Source organism: Mytilus trossulus, chromosome 14, assembly GCF_036588685.1.
Source record: "Mytilus trossulus isolate FHL-02 chromosome 14, PNRI_Mtr1.1.1.hap1, whole genome shotgun sequence".
Lineage (NCBI taxonomy): Eukaryota > Metazoa > Mollusca > Bivalvia > Mytilida > Mytilidae > Mytilus > Mytilus trossulus.
The window spans coordinates 27,084,976-27,106,427 of NC_086386.1; the positions used below are offsets into that span (position 1 = coordinate 27,084,976).

General features: G+C 31.9%; 3 protein-coding genes across 7 annotated transcripts in view; 2 read left to right on the plus strand and 1 right to left on the minus strand.

The window, feature by feature from the left end:
- Positions 1 to 190: 190 nt before the first annotated feature.
- On the plus strand, positions 191 to 532 carry LOC134697627 (uncharacterized). The gene has a single exon (XM_063559909.1). The coding sequence runs from the start codon at positions 191 to 193 to the stop codon at positions 530 to 532; it is 342 nt and encodes a 113-aa protein (XP_063415979.1).
- A 1,811-nt stretch (positions 533 to 2,343) lies between these two features.
- Positions 2,344 to 21,452, minus strand: part of LOC134696162 (zinc finger protein 330 homolog) — a 310,551-nt gene continuing 291,442 nt past the window's right edge. The window contains exons 2-11 of the mRNA XM_063557813.1: positions 13,258 to 13,385; positions 12,162 to 12,181; positions 11,192 to 11,262; positions 10,115 to 10,194; positions 9,303 to 9,429; positions 8,110 to 8,214; positions 6,168 to 6,214; positions 5,324 to 5,441; positions 3,963 to 4,157; positions 2,344 to 2,555 (exon numbers count right to left, since the gene is read on the minus strand). Coding sequence (XP_063413883.1) covers positions 2,455 to 2,555; positions 3,963 to 4,157; positions 5,324 to 5,441; positions 6,168 to 6,214; positions 8,110 to 8,214; positions 9,303 to 9,429; positions 10,115 to 10,194; positions 11,192 to 11,262; positions 12,162 to 12,181; positions 13,258 to 13,371 — 978 coding nt within the window. The 5' untranslated portion in view covers positions 13,372 to 13,385 and the 3' untranslated portion in view covers positions 2,344 to 2,454. The remainder of the gene's footprint in view (positions 2,556 to 3,962; positions 4,158 to 5,323; positions 5,442 to 6,167; positions 6,215 to 8,109; positions 8,215 to 9,302; positions 9,430 to 10,114; positions 10,195 to 11,191; positions 11,263 to 12,161; positions 12,182 to 13,257; positions 13,386 to 21,452) is intronic.
- The window catches only part of LOC134696846 (rho GTPase-activating protein 26-like), a 51,720-nt gene continuing 43,721 nt past the window's right edge, over positions 13,454 to 21,452 (plus strand). For all 5 annotated transcript variants that reach the window (XM_063558797.1, XM_063558799.1, XM_063558800.1 and 2 more), the window contains exons 1-2: positions 13,454 to 13,688; positions 21,137 to 21,232. In XM_063558797.1, the coding sequence (XP_063414867.1) occupies positions 13,535 to 13,688; positions 21,137 to 21,232 (250 nt within the window). In that variant the 5' untranslated portion in view covers positions 13,454 to 13,534. The remainder of the gene's footprint in view (positions 13,689 to 21,136; positions 21,233 to 21,452) is intronic.

Here is a 21,452-nt window from a genome sequence, read left to right on the forward strand (position 1 = left end):
AGGTTTCAGATCAAACAGAAGCTGCACTGACCAAATATCAACACTACGTACCATCATTGAACAATCGGTAGAATGGCAATCATCCCTCTACATCAACTTTGTCGATTTTGAAAGGGAATTCAATAGTGTCAACAGAGAAGTGCTGCGGCAACTGCTAAGGCATTATGGGATACCACCAAAAATTGTGAACATGATCAAGGCATTGTATGAGGATTTCACAGTACAGGTGATACCGGTACATGAATCATCATTCACCAATCCTTTCCATGTAAATACTGGTGTGAACCAAGGCTGCCTACTCTCCCCATCACTATTCTTGATAGCTATAGACTGGGTAACAAAGCAAGCACTAGACACTACACCAAGAGGTATACAGTGGAACTTCGCACTAAGGCTAGAAGACCTAGATTTTTCAGATGATCTGGCTCTGTTATCTCACCGTTTGAAAGACATGAGAGACAAAACCACCGAACTCCATAAAACAGGAAAAAAACTAGGGCTTAAATCAACATCAAGAAGACAAAAATTATGAAAGTAAAGACCAGAATAGGAGGAACAGTGTGAATTGAAGGAGAAGATATTGAAGAAGTAGATCAGTTTACTTATTTAGGAAGCATCATGACTAGAACTGGTGGGTTAGATGCAGACATCAGGACAAGAATAAGTAAAGCTGGACAAGCTTTTGCTATGCTGAAGCCAGTTTGGAAATCAACAGCATTTACAAAAAAACACCAAAATTCGTATTTTTAACACAAATGTTAAATCAGTCCTTTTTTATGGTGCAGAGACCTGGAGACTTACAGCAGGGGTACAACATCAAATCCAGGTTTTTATCAACAAATGCCTGCGCCAAATTTGTAAATTTTGGTGGCCAGAAACCATTAGTTACAAATGCTTATGGGAAAGAACCAACCAGGAACCAGCAACTAAACAGCTAAAGAGAAGAACTTAGCAATGGATTGGGCATACTTTGAGGAAACCTGTAGGTACCATCACTAGACGGGCATTAGAATGGAATCCCCAAGGACATAAGAGACCGGGAAGACCATTTCACAGCTGGAGAAGATCAAGGCACAAAGAGCTGGAGGAAATTGGATATACCTGGACCAAAGCAAAAAGGATAGCCCAAAATAGAGTAAGATGGAAAGCGACTGTAGCAGCCCTATGTTCCACAAGGAGCAAAGAGGAGTAAGTCAAGTATGAAAATAAGGCCATTGTCAGATGAAACCTTCCAGACTGACATGTAACCTCTAGTCATTTCATACCCCACATATAGTTGACCTGCTTATAGTATTTACTAAACAGACTTGTGTAACTATAACCTTGATCACTTATTTATCCATTGAATGAGGTCAATGTCAAGGTGAATCCTGTCTTGAAGGTATGTAGACCTTAGAAGGAACCCATATACCAAATATGGTTATCATATTGCTCATTCGCATGAAAAAAAATCAAATTTGATGAACCATAAAAATGAGGGCAAGGACATTGAACATAAAACAGACAGAAATTTCTTTACATGAGGTATCTGCATACAAGATATGATGAAGCATCCAGGTCTTCCGCCTTCTGAAATATAAAGCTTTTAACAAATATTCAATGTCTCCTACACCACTACCACTGGATTGTTATAACTGTCTCACATACTGCAACTTAGGTAACAGGCAAGACAAAACTTATTCCATGCTGTGTCTATGCCTTTTTGTGTTTCTTTCTGATATATGATCTCATGTGCATATGCATATAGTAAATGTTTGTTTCTATATTTGTTGATTTTTATAGTAATTAAGATAATTGTTGACTTTTGACTATTTTTGATACTTTTATCTATTCTCTCTGTTTGTCTTGTTCATACATGGAATTTTATGCAACTGTCATACAGATGAAAGGTTCAGCTAGCTATAAAACCAGGTTTTAATCCAACATTTTCTCCATAAGAAGATGTCTGTAACAAGTCAAGAATATGGCAATTGTTGTCCATACATTTGGTGGGTTTGAGCTTTTGATTTTGATATTTGATTAGGAAAACAAACCAAACACAATAACTGAACTTTAACCACTGAACCATGAAAATGAGGTTAAAGTCAGATGACTTGTGGTGCACACTGTTAAATAACCAACCCGCTACACGCGTTCAGTGTGCATCGTATTTTTTATGTTATTTCTTCATAGAAAGAAAAAATATTACAATCATTCCTTAAATAAATTTTGGAAAATGAGAATGATGGTAAAAAAATCATCACTAGGATACCATGGTACTTAAAGACCCATTGAGAGCACTGGACCAGAAAGCATATGTCTCACTACATATGTGAGTTTTGGCATAAAAAGCTTAGAAGAATTAACAAGGATAATTTAATATATAAATAATCTTTGTTTCTGATATAAATATTTTGTAGCACTTCGGTACATGTATATAGATAAATACATTATTTTAAAACTGGATCACAGACTTTAAACTGTTTTTACATCTTTGGCAGCATCCACTTTCAATTTCTCAAGCTCATCTTTTAAATCTTCTTTTTCCTCCTCCTCCTCCTCTTCTTCCTCATCATCTGCAAAAGAGTTGTGCTAAAGTTAAGAAACATAAATAACAAATTTAACAATCAAGTACTGTAAATTCAGAAATTATTGAGTGCTTTTATTATATCGATTTTAGATGAATGGACACTACTAGAGCTAGATTTATAATTGTGATTTTCTTTGATTGGTCTAGTGCATTATTTATAATTATGATTTTCTTGAATTGGACACTAGTGCAAGATTTATTATTATGATTTTCTTGAATTGGACACTAGTGCAAGATTTATTATTATGATTTTCTTGAATTGGACACTAGTGCAAGATTTATTATTATGCTTTTCTTGAATTGGACACTAGTGCAAGATTTATTATTATGCTTTTCTTGAATTGGACACTAGTGCAAGATTTATTATTATGATTTTCTTGAATTGGACACTAGTGCAAGATTTATTATTATGTTTTTCTTGAATTAGATTTTCTTGAATTGGACACTAGTGCAAGATTTATTATTATGATTTTCTTGAATTAAATTTTCTTGAATTGGACACTAGTGCAAGATTAATTATTATGATTTTCTTGAATTGGACACTAGTGCAAGATTTATTATTATGATTTTCTTGAATTAGATTTTCTTGAATTGGACACTAGTGCAAGATTTATTATTATGTTTTTCTTGAATCAGATTTTCTTGAATTGGACACTAGTGCAAGATTTATTATTATGATTTTCTTGAATTAGATTTTCTTGAATTGGACACTAGTGCAAGATTTATTATTATGATTTTCTTGAATTAGATTTTCTTGAATTGGACACTAGTGCAAGATTAATTATTATGATTTTCTTGAATTGGACACTAGTGCAAGATTTATTATTATGATTTTCTTGAATTAGATTTTCTTGAATTGGACACTAGTGCAAGATTTATTATTATGATTTTCTTGAATTGGACACTAGTGCGAGATTAATTATTATGATTTTCTTGAATTGGACACTAGTGCAAGATTTATTATTGCAATTTCATAAAAATCTGCATACATATACACGAGTATGCATCATATATTAGAATGAAAGTCACATTATTAGCATTTATAAAAACCAATAATTTCTGAATTTACTGTGATGTATTTTAATTTTCAATTCAAAAGTTCTATGGTTGTACAATTTTTTTTAAGGAATCAGAGTGCTCTACAAACACTGGTGACTATACTTTGACTAGGTAAAATTTCTAATGAACTGCAATAGGAAGAAACACTTACAGTCATAATAAAAGTTTCCAATGATGGACATTTAGTGAGAGCTTACATTTTTGAAAAGTTTATGTAAGAAAGCAATGAGTTTACATATCTAGTTAGGTTTCAAATCTGTTCTAAAGGAAATGAACGTTTAAATCAATGCCCAGTATTAACTATTAAAATAAAAAAAAACATTATTATCTTTACCATCTTCATCATCCTCATCATCTTCATCATCATCGTCATCATCTTCATCATCCTCTTCCTCATACTTTACTCCACCAAAGGAGAACCCACTAGCACCTCCAAAGTCATGGTCTTGATACCCAGCATAATCATCATACGTATAGCCATACCCGTCCTGGTCATCATTCCTCTGTCTACCATAGTCATACTTCCTAGCTGTAAAATATTGTTAAAGTTAGGAATATTGGAATGGTCAAATAATATCAGGTTAATAAACAATTTTGATGTTCCCAACTAGGGACTTGGGAGAACCAGTACATTATTGGAATGTTAACCTACTCCTTAGGACAATCTGGTACTCAGTTAGGTAAGAGCAACTATAAGAAAGTAAAATTAAATTTACAAGCAGTGCAATTTTGGAGAAAAAGCACCTATTGTAAGATTGACTCTTCTCCTCTTGGTTGCTCTTGATAAAATACCAGAATACCACAAAGCTGTAAAATCAGCTTAAAGGGAAGAGATAATTTATTTTCTCAATAGTGTTTTTGAGGCTATTCAAATTTAAATGCAGAGTACTAAATTTTACTTTCCTTGCAGATAAAGTGTCTGGACAAAATCTAAACCCTAATTCTAGATGAGTTTGACAAATTAAAGTTATTGCTTCTAAAATACAAATATCCTGAAAAATTCAAAATGCTTGTGACCAATGAATGGTAATGAATGCATTTATTTTGTAGTGGAAATTAAGATCCAAACATTGCATTGTATTTAGCATTTGAAGACAAACTTTGATTGGGGGTATAATTGTAGTTATTATTACTACATAATATGCAAAGGAAGATAACTCCAGTTATTAATATTACATTAAAACAGATACCTTTTGCACAAGTCATGAAATTTTCTATAGTACGGTTATAAACATATATATTATTTTGTAACTTGAATATCTGAGTAAATATTTTATTGATAATTTTTTAAGAAATCCATAATTTGAATGTTGTGTCCAAAACTATTTTGTTTTTTTCAGACGCTACCTCTTACAATGTCTTAATAATTAAATTAAACTTTCATGATATAATAAAACAGTTGATGAAATTTATTGATGTTTTGAAACTTTGACCTCATACTGTTACTGATTGTTAATTACATTTTTCAGTAAAAAAAAATCTTTTTAAAAAATTTGAACTGGTTACTGATTATTTATTTAAACAAGGATCTGTCAAATTTCCTTAAATTGCACGATGGTGGTGACCACAAAATTTAGGATATCTATGTCTCTGTTCTGCAACAAAATATTGCAGGATCAACAATGACAACTATCATGTGAAACTTAATACTCTTCTAAATGGTTGATTATATATATTAGGGTGATGTAGACTTACTATTTATACTCATTTCCTTTGTTTCTTGCGTGTTGAAGCCACATTTGGGACATGGAATAGGTTGACCTTTAGGATACTTGAAACCTTTTCTTCTCACATGGTCATCACAGTAACAAATCTGTAACAGAAAATTCATCATGTGGAGGTCATACACAAGTACATTGACCTTGAAGTCACCTTCAAACAGTTACCAAAATGATGAACCAACAAAAATAAATATGATCTAACTTTATCCAGGTGAACATGATTTATTATTACATTTTTATTAAGACTAGGTTTCTCAACTGTGAGTACTCTTAGATTACTGTTTTGTGTCTTTATCTTAAGTTGAATGGGTTTATTTTGTTATGATTTTGTCATAAATCAAGACTTTTGTTCCATATTTTTGTCATGTCTCAGTCTTTTCATGGTTTTATACTGTACTTTAGGATATGGTATTTTCTCATTATTAAATGTCATACAGTGACGATTGGTGAAATTCATATCCTAGTCATTTGGACTCTGTTTGATAGTCATACCACATCTTTATATTCTATATTCATATTTTCTCTTAGAACCATGAAATGAAGTCAAAGTTATTAACCTACATCAAATCGACACTTTTCCGTGTTGCACCTCGAAAACTGATCTAAGCATGAATATTAAATCTGTATAAAGCAATAAAACATTTATTAATAAACTATTATAAAGATAAAGGTCAAGGTCATGTGGCTCTTTCAAATGGACATGTACACCTTGCAACCACTTCAAACTAAATATAGTTTATAAAAGTACTTCCAATTGTAAAATATAGCTTTATACCCTTTCAGCCAGGAAATCAAAATACATGTCATATTAAACTTACCTTACACCTTAGACATGACACCTGACCTAGTTTATTACAGGATACACCTGGAACAGATAAAGAGGATCAAGTATACAGAATAAAATTTAAAAAAAAATCTTTTAAGCGGTCTTCTACATAACATATACAACAAGAAGTCTACAATGACCTATACTTGACAATGTTAATGTTTAACCAGGTGCTCCGCAGGGCGCAGCTTTATACGACCCCAGTGGTTGAACCATGAACAGTTGGGGCAAATTTGGTCACAATATTCAAGCTTGATTCTGTCTGAATTTGGATTGTGACCAAATTTTTGACATAATATAGGTTTGTTTTTGTCACAAAATTGATGTGGTCAAAGATCTAACAAATCTATTGCACAATACTGTGCAATTGAAGATTTCTTCTTGAAACTTTTCAAAATTCGAAATTTGAAAAAAAGGATGCCCTTCAAAAAATGGTAAACAAAAAATCCCCCCTCCCAACTTTTTGAAACCCCCTTGGAGCAATAACCCTTAAACTCAATCCCATGCTTTCCATTGCAGTATTGAACCTTGAAGTACAATTTCAGAGAGATCCATACACTTAAACACAAGTTATTGTCATGATTGTTTGGAAAATAGAAACATGCTTCTTTTTGGCCCTTTTTTTGGCCCCTAATTCCTACATATTTTGGGCAATTAACCCAAAACTTAATCCAAGCCCCCCTTTTGTTATATGGCTCAATATCTTTAATTGTTTTTCCATAGGCGATAATGGTAACGTTTTTTCCTGTAGCTCAGTCCATATCGTAAACTTGGATATGTATGATAGCTCGTTTCGAAGCTGTGACATTTTCACATATGTGGTTAAATTTTCGGGGTACGAAGTGAGATTACTTTTTCCGTAAATTAGCAAACCCCGAACATCCGTTTGTGATGTGGCTCCTTGTGGTAAAATATCCCCTTTTTAACACAATAAGTTCTTTGAAAATTTAATACTTTGAACACATTCAATAGCTCCATAGTTTTTACACATTTATTCTATGTTCCTCTACTTTCCTAATCACCACAAATAATTAAGTTCAGTCATTTGTTAAAAATAGAAACATGTCCAATATCACTACACAGAGATTTTTTCTTTACACGTGACTTTTGAGTTCCTCATTTCAAGGCGCATTAGGGATGTTGTCCCATATGGTACATTGTGAAACAATTTCATACAATTAAACATATTAAGTTATTGTTTTGAAACTAGAAAAATGCTTGTTTTGACCCCTTTTTGGCCCTTAATTCCTAAACTTTGGCCCCATAACCCCTAAAATGAATCCAAACCTTCTACTTGTGGTTTTAAACATTGCGGTATGATTTCAGAGCAATTGAAATACTTCTACACAAGTTATTATCCTGAAACTAGAAAAATGCTTATTTTGGGCCCCCTTATTCCTAATCGGTTGGGACCATCATCCCCAAAATCAATCCCAACCTTCCTTTTGTAATATTGAACCTTCCAAAAAAAAATTCATGAAGATCTATTCACTAAAACTAAAGTTATTATCCGGAAACCAATGTGTCTTTGGACGACAACACAGATGACGACATCATACCATTATAAGATCCCAAATTTTTTTTGGGGTCGTATAAAAAGGAAATAAATCTGGAAAAATTTTAAATTGACATCTTATCCTGAACATAGTAATGCTTATACGTCAATAGCTGTTGTTGTAAAAAGTTTCACAGAAAAGAGCTTGTCTGAACAAACAAGAATTGTTTAAAATTCTAAGTTGGGGTATCATATCCTGTTCCTCACAATATTGTGCTCATTTAAGAATTTTGCATTGCTGATGTTCAAAACACTCATAGGAACTACATAAAATACAAAAAAATATATGCCTTATCCTTCATATTCAAACTGGTAACTCTGTTACAGAGCAAAAATGTGATGAACTAGAATGATGATCTGCATCTATTAAGGTACTCACATTTGAAACTTTCAGCATCTAACTGTTGACAGCTAGCCTGATGTTCAAATTGATCATCTTCACATAGAAAATTATTACAGTATGAACAGTTAAACACTCTACCACCTGAAATAAAGATTTCCTTTAGACATAAGTTTATACACTACCATATCTTCATATAATATTGATATCAAAGAATTGTGTATGCATTTTATGGCTATGTGTTATCTACCTGGTTCTATTTGATGCATTTCTGATGGTATTTTGATGTTATCTTGTGTTTGTTTTGATGATAATAAAAATTCTTATTTACTTAATGATTGTGTAATGATTCTGTTTTTTTTTTACTGTCTTCTGTAAATTAAAGGTTTCAGTTCATATCACACACATGTTGTGGTCTCGATCTTGTGTATGATATGAGTGTGGATGGGTTATAGCTTCTTTTTTTAATGAATTTCTAGCAATGATTGATTGATTGTTGCTTCATTAACTTTTTTCTTTTGATATATCATGTTCATTGATATTTACCAGTATTTAATTGAATTTTTCATATAAACATCTAATAATGACTTTGTATTTCAAAACGAAAATCGTAGAAATATCTATATGATCTAGTCATGCTAGTAGCTAATTAGTAATATAATATATAAATATGATTGAACTGTAAAGTGTTACAACACTATCAAATATGTACAGAATGTATACTGTGGATTCATTTATTTTCGTGGGTACCAATTTTCGTGGAATAAAGAAAACTTGCATATTCATGGATAATATTTAATTTCATGGTTTTTCTGAAGTACAAAATGAAGTATGCATACAAACCTGTTGAAAATTTATCATTCGTTGAACATTTAATTTCGTGGTTTAACTGTGCCCTTGAAATCCTTGAAAATTGGTATTCAACGAATAATAATGAATCCACAGTATCGAAATTGCAATTGATTCTTTTTGAAAAGCCTATAAATTTATGCAAGAGCAGATATCTTTACTTCCCAGCAGCAATAGATATAAAACTTTTTTTTTTTAATTTGTATTTCAGAGAAAGTTTTATCGTGATCTGTTATATATATCTACATTTGAATTTATACATGGATATTTATAGTACAAAGGGCTTTCTCCTGTTGAAGTTATGATGACCTTGAACTATGAAATTTTGACATTGATTTTTTTTTTTGTAATAGAGTTGTTACCCTTGTCTTTCCATTACATACCAAAGTCCCATACACATCTTTTACATTCAGCACATTCAGCATCTCTGAGCGGACATGTGCAGGCATGTGTAGTCAAACATTTACTACCATGGCAAACCCATGCTTCACAGAAATCACATACAGCTCCCTGAAATGTAAATAAAACGTAGTGTCATGGGAAAACAAGGTCTCAGAGAATTCAGACTGCTTAATACCCCCAGATTTAATGTCATAGAATGAACAAGCTTCACATACATAATAAATAAAAATCATATACACTTAAAATTCAGAAATTAAAGATGATAAATACGGTTGCATATAAAATATCATTCGCTTGTCTCATCAAGATATCATTAATATACATAGGAATAAAGAGTAAAAAAATAAAAATACCAAACTGAGACATGTCAGAGGAAAATTCAAAGCAGAGAGTCCTTTATCAATATATATATAATTGATATGTCATCTATAAACAAGAACAATGAAAGATGTACTCAACTTTGCATATGCATTTGTATATAAATTACATTACCTGATTTGTTATAATATAAGCAACAGGACGGGTGCCACATGTGGAGCAGAATCTGCTTACCCTTCAGGAACACCTGAGATTACCCCTAGTTTTAGGTGGGGTTTGTGTTGCTTATTCTTTAGTTTTTTATGTTGTGTCATGTGTTCTTTTGTTTGTCTGTTTGTCTGTTTCATTTTTAGCCAGTCGTTGTCAGTTTATTTTCGATTTATGAGTTTGACTGTCCCTCTGGTATTTTTTGTTCCTCTTTTACAGTAAAAGATGAGATTTGTGAGATATACAATCTGTTCCTTTGTATACATACCACCATGTTCAGTCCTACTGTATGTTGATTTGGATGCTTGATAACACAGTCACCCATCTTAGCTAAACATTTCTGTTTACCTGAAAAAATATTTTGAAAGTGTATAAAAAAATTAAAAAGAAACAAATTGGTCTTTTTCTAATACATCATCAATATTAGTTTATCATTTTCTGTGTTGTCACAATAACAAACAAAAGAAACATTAGGTCATATGAAATGAGTGACAGGTGAAAATAATGTTAATCTAATTCTTGAACCTTTGAATGCATACATAAACAATAGAATTAGTCTTAACTGTGCACCAATTAACATTTTATATGCATCCATTTTGTATAATCATCAAAATAATATTTTAATCTGTCAAGTGTTTTTGTGGAAATATGGCAGCTAATTAATGGTTGTGTTTTGAAGCAGAGATAAACCGATTGTCACCTTTGTAAACAATCAACAAAGAAGCATGGATATTCAGGTAAGCAAGTTAATAACATTTACAATAAAATACAGTTTGTTTTAATGACAGAAAAATGTTTATATTTGGTTTTCTCCTTTGCAATTGCGTATCGCGATTCCTGAATTTTAACGAGAAAGGTAACACTAAGGCAACTTCATATAGAAAACATGTCTGTGAATTGTTTGCTGGAAGTAAGCAATTAAAAAGTCACTTTATTGCAAATTTGGGCAAATTAAGGAATTTTCTTCAGAAAAAGTAAATGTACATTAGTTTTATCCAAAAAAAAATAGCCATTTAGTTGTAAAAAAAAACATATATGGATAATTTTTTTTAACTTGAAATTTCATATGACTTTAAACTACATGTATGTATATATCAATTAAACATGTAAAACCAATTAAGATATGAAAGACCTGTGGGAGTAAAACATAAACAAGGAATAGATTTAAAGGAAGCTTTATATAGTCAATAAAAAATGTGTTGCATTTTTCATTTCCCTGTATTAAAGTATGCTTTCAACCTCAATGGGAAAATGAACTAAAATAAATGTTATGTAGAGCCAGCTGATGAGCATATAACAAAAAATACACATATCAAAACACTTATCTGTCAACAAATCAACATACCACACTGTCCACAAACAGGAAGTCTCTGTAGGGTGTTACAAAAATAACAAAATGCTCGATTCTTCTGTTGTCTGTGAGGAAGGAAAATAAAAATTAAACAAAAAAACTTATGCATTACAAATGAATATTGTAAAAGTTATTTTTTTTCTTTGGTATTGACTTCTGTTTCCTACAAAACACTAGTTACTTTATTTGCAAGCCTGTTACTTACTGATCAGTTTTTTTTTTTGCCAATCAAAGTTTCTCATTTATATACAACATAACAACCAGTTTGATTTTAGACTTAGCAACTATATCACATCATGTTGATTTACTAAGCTTATTGAGATTTAATAAATTGAAAACTTACTTCAATCACTAAAATTTGAGATCTGGAGCTGACACGTCAGTAACTGCTAGTAGTCCTTTGTTAATTTATACATCATTGTAATTTTGTTATTTTCTTTTGCATTGTTACCTATTCTGACATCAGAATCAGACTTCTTTTAAACTGACTTTTACTGTGCATATTGTTGTGTGTTTGTTTTTTCTACTTTAGCTAGAGGTATAGGGGGAGGGTTGAGATCTCAAAAAACATTTTGTTTTACCCCGCCTCATTTTTACCTGTCCAAAGTCAGGAGCATCTGGTCTTTGTTAGTCCTGTAAGATTTTTAATTCTAGTGTGTATATTCCTAGTTAAGTATGACATTCAATATTACTGAACTGGTATACATTTTTGTTTCCCCTCTGGGTGCTGGAGTTTCTTGCTGTATTGAAGACCCATATATAGGTGGCCTTAGGCTATTGTCTGCTAGTTGGTCCGGTTGTTGTCTCTTAAGACACATTTCCCATTTTTATCAGTTACAATAATTGCTCATTTATTACATGCATATGATATTATTGAAGAAAACAGCTAATTGGATCAATTTTATCAGGTACATGTATCAACTTTTCCTTTCTTTTCATGTTTAATAAGTACATGTATACTCACTTCTTACACGAATCACATTCCTGAAACAAAAGAACATGATTGTTAATACTGTACTTGTCTTGGCAAGAGCTTTTCAGTAACTACATGAACTAATTTACAAATGTATAAACAGATTTTTTTTTATTGCAGACCAAGTCTACTTGTATTTTTGTCCATCTGATGAGTTAAGCCTATCTCAACTGATTTTTATAGTTTGTTCTTATGTTGTACTGTTATAGCACTGTCCCAGGGTAGGGGATAGTTGGGATCCTGCTAACATGTTTAACCCCACCACATTATTTATGTATGTGCCTGTCCCAAGCCAGGAGCCTGTAACTCAGTGGTTGTTGTATGTTTATGAGTGACATATTTGTTTTGTGATCATTCTTTTATATAGATAAAACCGTTAGTTTCCCGGTTTGAATTGTTTTACATTATCATATCTGGGCCTTTTATACCTGACTATGCGATATGGGCTTTGCTCATTGTTGAAGGCTGTGCGGTGACCTATAGTTGTTAATGTCTGTATCATTTTGGTCTCCTGTGGACAGTTGTCTCATTGACAATCATACCACACCTTCTTTTAGATACTTATAATCACTATCAGCACATTTATGTTTACTACAATGGTACAACTGTCTGACCAGTCTGATATCTAGACAGATTAAGACATACATAACAATAAGTCTCTACCTGTACTGTACCTGTAAAATTCTGCAGTCAAACTATAAAATGAGTTACCAAATCATTTTAGAACTGAACCATCTTTTACTCAATTCAAAAGTCCAATATAAAACCTGGTCCCGATTGACTTGGGGCGGATAGGCTTTGGGCAGGATTGACTTGGGGTCAGATCAGTTTTGGGACGGAACAAGCGTACATGTATACTGCACAGGGCATGTGGCATGGCGCTGGACCTTCCTCATCACTGAACACGCTAAATATGTTGAATACTCAAGAGAGTAAAACCCTGTATATCAAGAAACAACTGTACTCCATATGAAAATATGATTATTCAACAAAATATAAGATAAGCAAGATCAGAAAATAACCCCCTCCCCCTTTCCTTAGTTTATGAATCTTGTTTTATTAATATATTGATCTGAAGACTTTGTACCATAATGTAGTTGCATGGCCTTTCCACAAGTGATTTCTCTTGTGTTCTTATTTCCCTCTGTCTTTCTCTCTGCTTTTCCGCTTTTTTTCTTTGACCAGTTTTTTTCTTTGGCATTTTGTCTTTGACACATGTGTATACCGGAAATAAAAAAATAATTTCTGAATGAATTGTACGCATGCGTTTTAAAACAGGAAGTAGCTATAATGTAGCTGTCAAAAATCACTCGGCCCCCTAAAAAGCTAAACATTTTGTTTCAAGGTGATACACAAATCTGAAAATGGGTCTTGAACCCCTTGAATTTGCGGAGTGTTTAACTGACAGTCCTGGTTTTCGTGAAAAACTCCACGATCACGAGAAAGAACTTGAGAGAACCAGCAAAGCTATCAAAGCCTTGATTGGTGATGGTAAAGAAGTCTTAGCAGCATCAAAAAGTATGTATTATGTCTAAATTAGGGTTCAAAAGAGAGAAGTGTCTCTGTTGTATGAAATAAATTTAACGAAATTACATAGTTTCTCTATATTCACAATGTCTATAACTCAGTATAAGTATATTTGTAGCCCTTCAACATGGGGTTAGAGTCTTGGTAAGCAAACATCTTCTATCAGAAATAACTTTATAGCTTTCGAGACATCTGGACAGAAACTTGTTTGGCCATAAGTCGATTCAACTATACACTTTGTTAACTACTGTTCTCTGCTGTCTTTTGTTTGTCATATATTGTATATATTTTCGTTTGCCATAGCATGTACATGTATATGCTTCTTGCAAATAAAGTATTCATTCATTCAACTTAGTGATGAAATTGTGTGTGTGTGTGGGGGGGGGGGGTACCTTCATGACTAATAATGTAATTATTCCTGCCAAATGGCATTAACAGTAAATTTTTTAGTGCATGCCAAAAAAACATACACCTTCTTGAAGATTGAAAAATAGACATTTTAAGTTATTAAGATGAATCATTTTAATTTTTCCAATTTTTGTTTAAACAGAAATGATAATTTCCTAGCTTTATAAAGGTGTATGTTTCATAATGAACCAATCAAATTATTATTTAATGTTATATTTGCTTGACAAAACAAGAATTTTTTAGACTTTTAACTCCACAAAGTATTTTTTTTAAACTTGGTCACAAACCCTTAAATGCCTTTAACATTGAATGTTTAAGATGTTTTAGTGTTGGCATTGTTTATTTTTCCAGGATTTACCATATATTGCATGCATTAAGGACTTGTGGAACTGCATCCATTTGTAAATCAAAAATGGGTTCCTTTATATGAAAGTTTGCTTAAAATCAGGTTTTCTTCAAATTTCATCTAATGTTGAATTAATTTTTAGCCTAAGTGGCACTTAGATGAAACAAAAAAGGCCATGTGGCTCTGTGGCAGAAATGTCTGGTCTCCTATTTAGCATAAGTACTGACTTTAAAAGCTGATATCATGGATATAGAGATAAAGAAGACTTTCCAGATAAACGAAAATATTGGACTTGGACATGTGACTTGGGGACAGGGTTCTTGAAAAGGCCTGTACACTCATCCCTGAAAAATGATTTTCTGTCTGGAAAACTCTGGGTGTATCATGATAACAATAACTGAGTTCTTTACTCATGAAGATTTATCAACAGATGTTAATAAATACTTGCTTGTCAAGTTGATTTCAATATAACAAAAAAAATACTTCCATTTCCATTTATTGCTAATAAACAGAGATAAAGGCATATGTTTACTGGCAATAAAGCAATAACGTTATACATGTTATAGGAAGCCAATTAATTATACCAAAAATGAAATTGTAATTGTTTGTGTAATTTACATATGACCTACCTACATGAAAAGCAGCAGATCTCTCGAAAAGTGGCTGTCCTCAGACTTTTACCATCAAAATTAAGCACAGGACTGACACAACTTTAGTATTTTTCAATAGAAATAATCATAATAGTGAGGACCAGCAGATTTTCTTCAAGGGCCACCAGGGGAAAAAGAACTCTGTAGCAGTTTATACATGTTAAGCTGTGTGTTTGTTTATTCTACATTTGCCAGAGGTTTATGAAGGGGGAGAGGTGAGATCTCTCTAAACTTTCGTATAAACACCGCCAAACCTGTCCCAATTCAGGAGCATCTGGAGTTCCTTGGTCTTGTATGTTGATTTGTAAAATTTTAGTTCATTTATGGTTCCTGTACATGTGACGTCCATTTTCACTATAACACATTTGTGTTTAAGGGCCAGCATAAGTCTTCCTCAGGATGCATGATTTTCTTGCTATGTTGAAGACCAACTTTTGTCTTTGGGCTGTTTGTTGTCAAATTGGACAAATTCCCCATTTCAATTCTCAAGTTAATTTGAAAAATTTTATTGACACAAATTTTCTTCATTTGATTATTTTAAAATTTCCTGCTCTTATATACTGTGGACATGTATATTATATGTCATTTACTTTTTTGAAATACATGTAGGTTCATGTACATTGTAACTTGTGTTGTTAGTATAGAATAATATATAAAATCTCCCCCTAGGGCCTTTAAACTAAGAATTACGGGTGGCCTTATAAAATCTTCTTATAAAATTGATTATTATAACTTTTTTTTAGACATTGGAAGAAATGTAAACAATATTTGTAGTTGATAAAGGGATGAGGTCTAATTTGGTGAAGTTACAAATAGTATTACATGTATAATAGGCTGGCCCAGATTGGCAGATAGAGAAAACGATATGTTTTCGCTTAAGCTGTCTAAAATTGAAATTGACCATGCAATTGATAAAAACCAAAGTCAATTTCTTTTAATAATAATAAGAACATGAAGAAGGTCATTATGGAATACTTTTTAATTTTGAAAAGTTACTTGATGATGATAGGACTAGGCTTTCAGAATGTACACCTTAACAAAAACATTGGGATTGTACGTACATGTACATGAGACCAATTATTCATGTTTTTATAAGGTATGTTATTTCTGTCAGTATTGATTGATTAATATCAGTTTAACCATGTTATTGTTAACATGATTGTGCTTTCTTGTACATTAACTTATTAAGCACATACCAATAATACATGTACCCAAAGTTTTGTTAATATATTATATTCGGTTTGAGCCAAGGCTCTGTGTTGAAGGCCGTACTTTAACCTACATGTATAATGGTTTACTTGATACTTGTTATTTGGATGGAGAGTTGTCTCATTGGCACTCACACCACATCTTCCTATATCTATATATATAAGTAAATAGCCGCTTGGTACATGTACAAATGTATTAGCTAGAGTCATTATCAGGTATTAAGCTGCATAAGAGTAACTTATTTGTTAAACTGGTGGTAAGTTGATAAGTCAATTACCTACAAATTTCTATATCTGTCAGCTATAATTATTTCTACAGGGCAATTGTTCAGGAGGATTCATTTGTAATTGACTTGTACAGATGTATGTGCAGTTTAGAATAAACTATTATTTACTTAATTCAATTTACTTAAGATTTAACTGTCTGTGTCAGGAGTGTTTATTTGTTCAGATAGCTGTATGCACTTGTTCTGTCTATTTCTATCATATTCAGTTCTTATCTTTTTATAATGTCATTAACACATACAATTGTTACGATTGTATGAGGCCATAATAAATAATAGGTTTGTTTGCCCAAACGCTACCTACCCAGAAAAAAGCTGCCTACTCAAATTCTTTTATTGTCCTGAATTGAAGAAGTTTTGTTTTAATCAAATAGGCATGAAGACTAATAAACATCTGATACTTCAATTTCTTTTTTTGAAAGAAAAGAAAAAAAGAAAATGCCTACATGTACCTACCTACCCACTGTCTCAACCTTTGGGTAGGGTTTGGGCAAACCAAAATATTTTTAAGTGTGGCCTGATTAAGACAAGTATATATTAGAAGTTTCCAATATTGGACCGTTGAGAAATGTGAATTATACATTTGTACCTTCAACAGTGTTAAACATTAATAGCATGTTGATAGTGGTTGCACAACTTGCACTCTATCATGTCTACTGTCTTATGTACTCTAGAAAGAGTAACATTAACATATCTTGCTTTCATGGCCTAGGCATACAAATACAAAAATAAAGACTTTTGAAACAGTTTACAAGGAATTGATATATATGAATGGACCTTTAAACATATTAAAGTACGGTATTCAATCAGTGACAGATCCAGAAATTTTCATAAGTTGGGGCCCACTGGCATGGCTGCTTAAGAGGGGAGGGGGCACACTTCAGTCATGCTTCAGTGAGTCCCTAAATAACTCTGTATGTAAGTCAGTCTTCATAAAAAAAAATCAGCTACTGAAGAAAATGTGAGGCTGTAATTCTCTCCGGCCAGAATCTATAAGTCTATATATAGCTATGTTTTCTCAATCCATTGTGACATATTCCATTGTATTCTTTAAACTAATAAAGACTCTAATTTTATTATGAACTATCATGAATATTATAGAAGTCTTCTGACTCTCAGTACAATTAAAATGATTGAACATTTTAGAGAACTTTAAATGGTAATATTCCAGTACTGAACATTCTGAAGGTTTCTTTTTTTTTACAACAAAAAAATTAGGAGCATAAAAAACTGAAGGACCTAAACCATGTAAACAGGAAAAACACATCTTTCTTAACATCATGAACATAAAGTTTGTTAATCCGCAGCCCACAATTACATATAGTGAAAAAAAATTACCTTGAAAAATAAAATGGTATTTAATACTTGAACAGGAAGTTAACAGCCAATATATTACATTTGTACATCAATGTGCAATTTATTAATATATTATAAGTTTACATAGCAAATAACATGTACATGTAGATGGCACAAATCAGTACAGGCAAGACTTGAATCTTACAATATACATTGGATATTAAAATTTTAACATAATTATGTCAACCAGTAATGAGTTTATAACTACAGTATAAACTCTTGTTTTCCTTCATTGTATACAAACAGATGAATTTCACATCTGTTGAACTATAAACAACAAGCTATAAACTTGCTTATTATATATACTTTACTAAGAAGAAAGTGTGTTTAGTTGTCTTCAGAGTTGGGTACTTGAAAGACTTACTGAAACTGTGTTACAGTAATTGCCAAGAATTTCTACACAGTATGAAGGCATCAGTTATGATAGAAAATTGTTAAAAAAAAGTTAATAAGTAGAAAGTTTCAGATTTGCAGGATTGAAATGAGGCAGAAATCTGAAGGAAAAAGCATAAAATGTGTATATACTACGCCCATTAACAAAAGGAGAACTTATTAATTGAATAACCAGGCTATAACCTTCATGTTTGATGTGACTCTCTAAGTCTGTAATAGATTTATTTTACTTGTAAACAGTAAGCTTTTCCTTTGAAACTGGAGAACTGCTTGCCATACTTTATGTAATGTAATTGATCTCTGGTATTATGTCAAGTATTTTCTTTATATTCCACTCAAGGAAAATTATAGTGAATAAGAAGATTCACTTATCAAATAAAGATGTATAAGACCATGCATTCACTGTTCATATTATTTGGCTGAAATTGCATGCCACACACAGAATTGGACATGTTGGATTTAATATTGATCTGTATCAGATATACATGCAGCATAGGCGGATCTTGGGTTGCCAATTTTATTAAATCATTCCCTTTACCAGCAATTTTCAATATCAATAGCATTCTTAAACAATGTTGAAGCGCCTTTTCATTGGCGGATCCAGGGGGAATCCAGGGGTTGGAACCCCCTTTTTTGGGCTGATCAATGCATTTGAATGAGGACATATAGTTGAACCCCCCCCAAACCTTTTTGTCCTGGGTTGGGACCCCCCTTTTTAAAATGGCTGGATCTGCCCCTCTTTTGATGAACATGATTACATTAAACTGATTTCTTTTGGTAGGATAGTGTTTATATACATGTACATAAAGATTGCTTTATAAATTAATGTTCACAAAATTGTAACTATTTAACTTTTCATGTAGTAAATTTATATGTACATGTGCATTTTAAAAGGATGGAAGTAGTCATCTTTTTGCAGACTTCGTTAGGGTGTATATATACTGTGTTTACTATTAGGTGTAGCCGTTATGTATTATATTATACATAAACCTAATTTTTTAACAGAATAATGAGTTTACAAGATGTGTAGGTATAAAGTACAAGTAGATGACTATATATTTTTCATTGAATAATCAATTAGTATGATTGGTTTGGTAGGAAGTTATAGTCATGTGAGATATACTTCCCTTTGTTTACATACTCTGGAGATATAACGTATTGAGTAGATGATGGGTAATATCAATATCTATGTCATTGACACACAAACATATTATGTGGATGTTTATATACAGCTTATTTTGAGTCATGTGACAATGTCTTACATTTGCAGGGGGTTTCCTGTGGTTGAATATTTACCTCAGTTGACATGAAACAAACAATGTTTTGTTAATCCTAATTCCTTTCATTGGCAGATCCAGAACGTTTCATAAGGGGGGGGATGGGCTTCAGTTATGCTTCTGTGATTTCCTATATAATCAACCAAATTTTTCCCTCCCCCCTGGGTCAGCCTAGATGCCTTTGGATAAATACACAGTACACATACTTGCTATTTGTATCAAGTCTTCAAAGTTTCAAACATTTAAAACCCCTTTGTTAAAACATGATAAAAAAATCAGTTTCCAAAAATTAAAGATGGAAAAGCAGAATATGAAATGGTGTAAAATTCTCTCTGTATCAAATTGATTTTAACCAAACGTATTTCTTAATTTCACTTTTTTGCAAAATCCAACATTAAATTAACTTTGAATCAACAACCAAATATTCACTAAAAATGAAATCAGCTACATTTAGTTTGAAGGTAATGTATTTATGTTGCTAAAAAAGGGGGGATATTGTACCAAGGGAATACTCCAACAGCAATGAATGGGTCAAATAAAGTCAGATAACACTATTGCCAAAATAAATAATGATCAGACAAACAGCATTTCTCATAACACTACACATGCTACACAGAAATGTATTAAAAAATCTGGGGATGACCTCAGGTGCCCGAGAAGGGTCAGCAGTTCAAGTTTTTGTATTGTTAAGATTTTCATGATGAAATGATAAACATGTAGTTTTTTTTGGCAATACAATTTACATGTATTTTATTTTCACAATTTTCAACAACAATGCCAAAGTTTACCACATAAATAAGTTGTTTCTGATACAGGTTAGACTGAATATTGTTTGATTCAAAATATTGCCTCTATGATCATCATAATGATGATAATAATATTACAAAGCAATTTAGTACTGTAACAGATTATTACATCTAGCATATTTCTGACAGGATGATGCAAATTAAATATAATTTCATGGAGTTATAAATGTTTTGCATATTAAAGGTGTTATTGTTAATCATTAGTGACTTGATGCATGGTAGTTCATTACATAACATTTACTGTGGATTAATACTTCTTTCTTGGTCCTGAAACTCATATGCCTAAAGAAAGTTTAATGAATAATTAAATTTGTGTTTCCTGGCTAGATAAATACAAAAGAAATCCTAAACATATGCGTAAAAGTTTTAGAACACAATACAATATAACAATTAAAAAAAAATGCTTCATTTTATCAAAAACATATATTTAGGGAAAATACGATGAATTCACCAATGCTAACATACCATACATGTAGTCTGTTTTATTCCATTAAAAAGCCTAAATTTTTTTGAGATCATAAAAGCTGTCATAAATAGGCAAAAAGAAATTTGGGTGACCAGTGAATGTAAACTTCCATTAGGCTTAAGCTTACATGCAACTGCTTACATGTATGTGTATTTGTGGTCAATGTAAATCATGACCTTATAATTATTATTGCTATCAAAACTAAAATACACTTTGCTTTACCATTGTACAAATTTTCTTTTCAGACTTAGGGAAAGCATGTAAAGGCTTTGCACAGAAATTAAAGGATTTTAAATTTGAATGTATAGGCGAGAAATTAACAGATGATGAAGCAAGAATTGGTAAGATATTTCAGACAGCTAATGCTTATAGAATTCAGTAAATTGCTTGGGAAGAGTTTTTAAGTGGGTTTTTTTAATGATCTTCAGGATATTGTGAAATTTCCAATTTGCTTCACACATTTTCTGGCCAATTTTACAAGTTGAACAATTTACATGATATTTGGTTGTGAAATCTTGATATATACAATGTATATCCCTTATTTGTGAGATTTTTACCACA